The sequence below is a fragment of the Mastigoproctus giganteus genome, chromosome 4, assembly GCF_048544385.1.
Source record: "Mastigoproctus giganteus isolate SK-2022 chromosome 4, ASM4854438v1, whole genome shotgun sequence".
NCBI classification, from domain to species: Eukaryota; Metazoa; Arthropoda; class Arachnida; order Uropygi; family Thelyphonidae; genus Mastigoproctus; species Mastigoproctus giganteus.
This window is the reverse complement of record NC_143578.1, coordinates 10,212,580-10,220,567: the sequence shown is the minus strand read 5'-3', so window position 1 is coordinate 10,220,567 and position 7,988 is coordinate 10,212,580. Positions and strand designations below refer to the sequence as shown.

General features: G+C 38.0%; 1 protein-coding gene across 1 annotated transcript in view; it reads right to left on the bottom strand.

Moving 5' to 3' along the window:
• Positions 1–7,187: 7,187 nt before the first annotated feature.
• LOC150086384 (3-hydroxyacyl-CoA dehydrogenase type-2-like) overlaps positions 7,188–7,988 on the bottom strand; it is a 57,810-nt gene continuing 57,009 nt past the window's right edge. Inside the window, exon 5 of the mRNA XM_090371343.1 lies at positions 7,188–7,455. Within this exon, the coding sequence (XP_090227469.1) occupies positions 7,265–7,455 (191 nt within the window). The 3' untranslated portion in view covers positions 7,188–7,264. The remainder of the gene's footprint in view (positions 7,456–7,988) is intronic.

Below are 7,988 nucleotides of genomic sequence, written 5' to 3'. Positions count from 1 at the left end.
TATACAACAATCAATTTCTGCTTTATTCCACTGTATTCCAATAAAAGCACTTGATTTTAATGTTTATATGTGATTATAAACATCACTGTGTAGTAAAACCATACAAATAAAGCTATTGATGCATTTTTAACAAAAGGCAATTAAGGCTATGAAGCGTAATTGTGCCTGTAAATTGCATGTATTCTGTGGTTTTTCTTTTTACTGGAACCTAGGTTTCCGGGAGGAAATGCCATGCTGCCCTTGCCTGAGACCGACTGCTCAGCCACGTTGGCAAAAAAAAAAGGCTCATAAAAATTCTCATTATTGAGGGATTCGAGCTAAGGTCTTTTCCACTAGGTGTGAGGAGGAAGGTGATTATATCAACTGTGCTAAGCACGAGGGCACCATGGTGGTGATTCGGAGCTGGATCGGTAACTTGGGCCTATGGTAAGCTCATTTAGCCAATACACTGATATATGCAGTGATTTGATGAAGGAGAGGGCTGCTGAGACCCATATTTCCACTGCATGCAATATTTTTTTATTTATTTTATTAAGTGGTCCCAATCAATGTTTGGCAACCACGCCAAACAATAATACAGTTTACAGTTTTGTACACAGATATAAAGATACAATTTAGAATATCATACAAAATGCAGAGATAGAATGTCTTTCAAAATGGACATCCGGGATTGATACAACTTACAATTTAGAATATCATATAAATGCAAAGAGTACATTGTTCTAGATCAAGCTCCCGCCAGTTATAGAAGGAAGTTACATCTCATCGAAGGTGGCAGTGACAGCTGAGAAAGATAGTGGCACCATCTGGTGTCACTACTAAAAACTAACACTAACACTACAACTGGGCCTATGCCGAAGCCATTGTTATTATTATTAGCCATAAGGTGCAAGGAAGCCTGAGGCTTATGCTGCACCAGCCAAAAAAAAAAAAAAATTTCTGAATTACCCCAATAGAGAGAGGGAGAGAAGTAGAAGGGAATCATCAAGAAAGAGAAGAATGATGATATCCAGCTGGGGACCCTGGGTGTGCCAAGCCCATACTCACCAGATGTGAGCCCCTAGGGTTAGATTCAATTTGTTAATTCAGTTTATGGTTATTTACCATTATGTTATTTACAGCGCTTTAATGATGATATTGTTATGTCAGTTCTGCTAAAAAACTGATAAGCCAATCAGTTTTATATTACTCAGAGTTTTTTAATTAATTATTCTTCATGACAACCAGGGACGAAGTTGTGCACTTCTGCCTCCTTGCGCTTATTTTAAATTCCGTCAAATTAATTTATTTTTTATCTCGCTTTTTAATTTAAATTATTCAAACCAAAATTTAGCCATAAATTCACCCTAATAACTATTGCAGATTGTATAAGGTGTGTACTTTACATTAAGCATTTGCTTTTTGGAATTTAGTTTTAGAGTTTATATAAATAAAGAAGTCTTTGCTGTTTTTCTTTGCATCCTTTGCCAAAGATTTTTCATAATTTGCCTCTGCTTGCCTAACCTCCTTTGTGACTTGATTGCAGACTAACTTGTATTTACCATAAGCTTCTGTGTTGCCTGACAATTTATGTGCTTCCCATGCATTTTTCTTCTCTGCCACGAGTCTCATTAGTTCATTTGACATGAATTTGGGCCGGAACCTAGAGCAGTATTTCTTAGTTGGAACAAAAAGCCTAGTAGCTTCCAAGATTACTTCCTTGAATACTTCCCATTTGGAATTTACTGTTGGTAACATCATCAGTTGGTCCCACTGCATAGAATCCAAAAAATCTCTGAGACCACTGTAGTCGCCTTTATGAAAGCAAAAACCTTCCCTTTACCCCTGATGGTAATTACATCATTAAGTAAATCCCACATCAGTACACTATGATCACTGCTACGTAGTGGTTCCTTTATCTGTAAATTCTTAATTCATGAATAATCACTGCTGATAATCAGATCAAGAGTGTTACTCCCTCTTCCTGCCTCTCTAACATGCTGCTGTAGAAAACAATCATCCAATAAATCCACAAAAGCCTTGCTAGCATATGAGTGACCAATCCACAATTTCCAGTCAATCTATGGGAAATTAAAATCCTCCATTATAAGACACTCTGATTTACTGGCCCAGTCAATTTCTCTGTATAATTGTTCATTGTACTCATCAGAGTCATTAGATCTATAACAAACTCCTACCCTCATTTTTGCTTTCTAAGTGCTTATGTCGCACCAAACTGACTGAACATTACACTGTCCATCTATGTCAATTGGATGCACTTTGTTAGATTTTATGTGTTTCTTAACTAACAACATAACCCCTCCTCCCTTCCTATCCTGTCTATCCTTCTTGTACACATTGTACTCCCTAAATTCCAATTCTGCATCCCTCATATCTGAGTGGCATCAGGTCTCTGATATCCCAACAATATTCATCTTGGATGTCTTAACCAGCACTTCAAATTCATCAAATTTGTTTACTTTACTCCTAGCATTGGTGTACATACAAGTATACATGTACCCTTTCTTACTCTTAGTTACTTTAAATACAGCCCATGCATTTACTTGTTTCATGACCCCCCAACAGTTCCTGAAATCCCCAGCAAATGGCTTTCTAGGTTGCTGCTCATTCCAATAGAAGCAGTGCAAGAATCATTTCCACCTCTGCATGCAGCTACTGTTAACCTATTAGTCTGTGAATCCCCCTAACATTGCATCAATAGCATTAGCAAATATTCTTGCGCCCTTTCTATTTAAGTGTATCCCATCCCTATAGAAGTAATCTCTCCTGTTATCAATACAGATAACAGGAGTACAGATAACCTTTAGCATTAGCATTAGTAGAGGCATATGAGGCAAGAAAGCAAACTTATGCAGCATCAGCCAAAAAAAAAAAAAAAAAAAAAAACCCCTTCCACTTCACCTCGTTCGTTCGAAATACCTGTCCAGCTGAGCCTTAAATTTGTTTAAGCTTTCAACTTCCACAACAAGGGATGGAAGTCTGTTCCATCAACCAACTACCCGCTGGCTAAAGGCAAATTTCCGCACATCTATCCTACATCAGTCTTTCCTCAACTTGAATTTATGCCCTCTCAGGTGATTATTCTGAGCAAGAGGCAGTTCCCATCAGCATTCAACATGCTCAAACCATTCAAGGCTTTGTACACCTCTATCAGATCACCTCGCCAGTGCCTAGTCTCCAGACACTGTAATTTGCAAAACTTAAGCCTTTCTTCGTAAGAACAACCCTTCGTTCCGTTCATTAACCTTGTTGCCCTTCTCTGTACTCGTTCCACAGCTCTACATCCTTCTTGAAATGAGGCCTCCAGACCCGTATACAGTACTCAAGGTGTGGCCTCACCATTGCCTTACACAAGGAAATAATCACCTCCCAATCCCTGCTAGAAAAATTCCTGTATATCATTGATAAGACACCATCAGCTACTCTTGCCATCCGTCTGCACTGCTCAGAGAACTTCATATCTGCCTGCACAATTACCTCCAGGTCCTACTCATTCTCTACCACTGTCAGTGTAGTACCACAGAGTTGATACGATGCTCTGGGTTGCTGTTTCCCATATGTAGTACTTTACATTTGTCAACGTTAAACTTCATTTGCCACTTCTCAGCCCATCTGCTCAACCTTTCCAGATCCTGTTGCAGCAGCATAGCGTCAGTAGCGTCCTTAACAACTATGCCAACCTTTGTATCGTCTGAAAACTTGGACATTAAGCTTGATATACCATCATCAATATTATTTATAAATACAGAAAACAACAATGGACCCAACACTGAACCCTGAGGGACTCCGCTAATAACATTAGTCCACGATGAGCAGTGCCCATTAATTATCACTCTCTGTCTTCTGCCACTCAACCATCCCTTTATCCATTGCAACAATTTGCCACCAATGCCACACTGGTCCAATTTGTGCAGCAGTCTTCCATGTGCAACAGTATCAAAAGCCTTTCTAAAATGCAAATATATAATATCAAAGTTATTCCCTGCATCCAATTCTTTTGTGACTACATCATAGTATCCAATCAAATTGGTCAGGCAAGACCTTCCCTTAACAAAACCATGCTGTGTCTGAGCTATAACTGAATTCGTGTCAAGATGATCCTGCAGTGCTTCTTTAACCAGTGCTTCCATTAATTTTCCTGGAACAGAAGTTAAACTCACAGGTCTATAATTACTTGTGTCAGCCTTTGATCCTCCTTTGTGAATTGGGGTTACATTTGCACATCTCCAGTCTGTGGGTACCTCCAGTGAGTCCAAGGAAGCTCTCATAATTATGGCTATCGGATTGCTTACTTCCTTTGCTGCCTCCTTTAATATAACTGGAGAGATCCCATCCACCCCAGGTGCCTGTCTTGTATTTATCTTCAACAATTTCTCCTCCACTTTACTCTCAATTATTACAAGATTATCTAGCTCAATGCATGTTTACTTCATCTATGGCATTCCCCTTCCTGAATAACTCCTCATGTGTGATGTAGATGCAAAATATTGATTTAGTTTGTTAGCTACCTGAGCAGGATCATGAACAGTTGAACCATCGATATCAAGTGGACCAATCTGATTCATCCCCTTCCTTCTAGAGTTTACATAAGTAAAGAACTCCTTGCTGTTTTTCTTTGCATCCCTTGCCAAAGATTTCTCGTAATCTGCCTTCGCCTGCCTAACCTCCTTTGTAACTTGCTTACAGATCAACTTGTATCTATCATAGGCTTCTGTGTCACGTGTTAATTTGTATGTATCACATGCATTTTTCTTCTCTGCCATATGTCTCATTAGTTCATCTGACATCCACTTAGGCCTAAACCTTGAACAACATTTCTTAGTTGGTATGTAAAGCCTAGTAGCTTCCAAGATAAGTTCTTTGAATGCTTCCCATTTTGAATTTGCTGTTGGTAACATCATCAGTTGGTCTCACTGTATAGAATTTAAATACTGTCTCAGACCATCGTAGTCGCCTTTACGAAAGCAATAACCCTTCCCTTTACCCCTGATGGTAGTTACCTCCTTGAGTAAATCCCACTTCAGCACACTGTGATCACTGCCACCTAGTTGTTGCTGTATCTGCAGATTCTTAATGCATGAAGAATCACTACTGATAATCAAATCAAGAGTATTGTTCTCTCTAGTTGCCTCCCGAACATGCTGATTTAGAAAACAATCATCCAATAAATCCACAAAAGCCTTGCTAGTGTGTGAGTGACCAACCCACAAATTCCAGTCAATATCTGGGAAATTATAATCTCCCATTATAAGACTCTCTGATTTACTGGCCCACTCTATTTCCCTGTACAGTTTCTTATTATACTCATCAGAGTCATTAGGCCTATAGCACACTCCTATCTCAATTTTGATCTCCCAGTGCTTATGTCACACCAAACTGACTCGACACTGCACTGTCCAGCGATGTCAACTGGCTTCACTTGCTTGGATTTTATGTGTTTCTTAACAAATAGCATAACCTCTCCTCCCTTCCTATCCTGTCTATCCTTTCTGTAGACGTTGTACTCCCCAAATTCCAGTTCTGCATTACTTATATCTGTGTGACACCACGTCTCTGATATCCCAACAATATCTGCCTTTGATGCTTTGAGCAATACCTCAAATTCATCAAATTTATTTACCAAATTCTTAGCATTGGTGTACACACAAGTATACATGCACCTGTTCTTTTTCTTAGCTACCCTTACACAACCCATGTGTTTACTTGTACCCCAATGACTCCCAGCAGTCTCTGAAATATCCTGCATCTTATTTTCCAAGCTGCTGCTGCTCATTCCAATAGAAGCAGTGCAAGAATCACTTTCACCTCTGCCAGTGGTGAAAGTGATTTCTACTGTTAATCTATTAGTCCTTGTATCTCCCAATCTAGCAGTTTTCCGACCCACCTAACACTGCCTCGATAGCATAAGCAAACATTCTTGCACCCTTTCTATTTAAGTGTATCCCATCCCTGTAGAAGCAGTCTCTCCTGTTAACAAGTACAGACCAGGCTGAAAAAAATTTTACCCCTTGAGCCTTGCACAATCTTTCCAGGGCCGAATTGATCGACAGGACTCTCATCATATACTCCCTCCTATCGTGTCTGGGCAGAATTGCAGACACTTTCAAATTCAACCCTAATTCACGGCTTTTTTTTCAACAGTGACCTGTACTTGTTAAGTAATTCCGCTGGTCTCCTACTCTTAATCAAGTACAAACCAAGCTGAGAAAAATTCAACCCCCCGAGCCCTGCACAATTTCTCCAGGGCCCAACTGATTGACAAGGCTCTCATAATATACTCCTTCCTATCATGCCTGCCCAGGATTGCAGACACTTTCAAATTTAACCCTAACTCGCGACATTTTTTCAGCATTGACCTGTACTTGTTTAGTAAATCTGCAGATCTACACTTGTAAGCAATGCTCAAGGTGTGGCCTGACCATTTCCTTATACAAGGGGATAATCACCTCCTTATCCCTGCTAGCAAAATTCTTATATATCATTGATAAGACCCCATGAGCTACTCTTGCAGCCTTTTTGCACTGCTCAAAAAACTTCTTATGAGTGCACAATTCCCCCAGTTGGTTCAATCTAAGAGATTACACTACAAGGTGATAGGAGGCATGGGGGAGGGATCTCATCCTAGACATACAGTGACAGACCTCTTCTTTAACAAGTCAAGAAATAATTTATCCAACTTGACTCACACTCACTCTCTCTGATCTTTCACATTTTTATTTTTTATTTATTTTTGGAATTACATTATCATGGCATGCAATTCCAGAAATAATAGTGACAGAATAAGCATACAAATAACTATATTTAACACATACACAAATAACTACAGAGATTATTGCTGTTGGGATATGTCAGCAACTTAGGTTATCTTGTAAAGTGAAATAGTTTGAATAATTCTATACAGAAATGCACTCAATTTCTGTCATGAAAATATTTCAATCCCTCTGGCATCAGGTAGAAGGTAGAAATGTATACGATTTTTTAAATTCTTTATTAAATGAATTATTACACATCTAAAGTTTATCAAGGATCAAGAATTCAACATTTCTTGAATTCTTGATCCTTGATAAACTTTAGATGTGTAATAAGCATCAAGAATTCAAGGTTTTAAGAATTTTCAAGCTAAGTACCTTGTAAAGCAAATTCTCTTATGAGTATATACATTACTTAATTAAATTATAATCAACATATTTTCTATATTCTTTTTATTTATCAAATATTTGCCAAATAAAGCAATATAAATAAATACATATATAACTGAATGAATTCAAAGATTAAATCTCATAGCCCTGTCTAATCTGATTACTTCACCATTTATTAGAGGATTCTGAATTAAAAATTGCGCAGTCATCGCATATTCATCCGGAATTCCAAGCCTTCTTGGAAATGGAGCTGCTTCTGAGAGAAACTGCAGAACATCTTCAGGAAGACTATTAACAAGTGGTGTGGAAATCAACTCTGGAAAAACAAATAATAATAAATACATTAAAAATAAATAAACATGGTGTGTGTGTGTATAAGTGTAATATCAGCAACAAAAAAAAAAAAAAAATTTTCACACATCCCCTCTAATAATTTGTCTAATCACTCCTTAAATTCATTAAAACTACCCACTTCTGCAACACCAGGTGGATGTTTATTCCAATAATCAATTGCTCTCTAACTGAAACCAAATTTTTGCACATCCATGCTGCAACCATCCTTTTCAAATTTAAATTTATGTCCACTTATACATGTTATCCAAAAAAGTAAGGATGCCAAAAGCATTTAGTTCACTTAATCCATTGTTAAACATATCAATCAGGTTTCCTCACAGATGCCTAGTTTCCCACACTACAATTTACAAAACTGACAACCCTTAAGAATACCCTTTTGTGTTCTTGATTAATTTTGCTTGATTAATTTTATAATGCTTTTTTTCTTCTAAACTATTTTATGCAATAAAGATAGGTGGATTAAAACCAGGGAATGTACTGCTTATACTCCTGTCT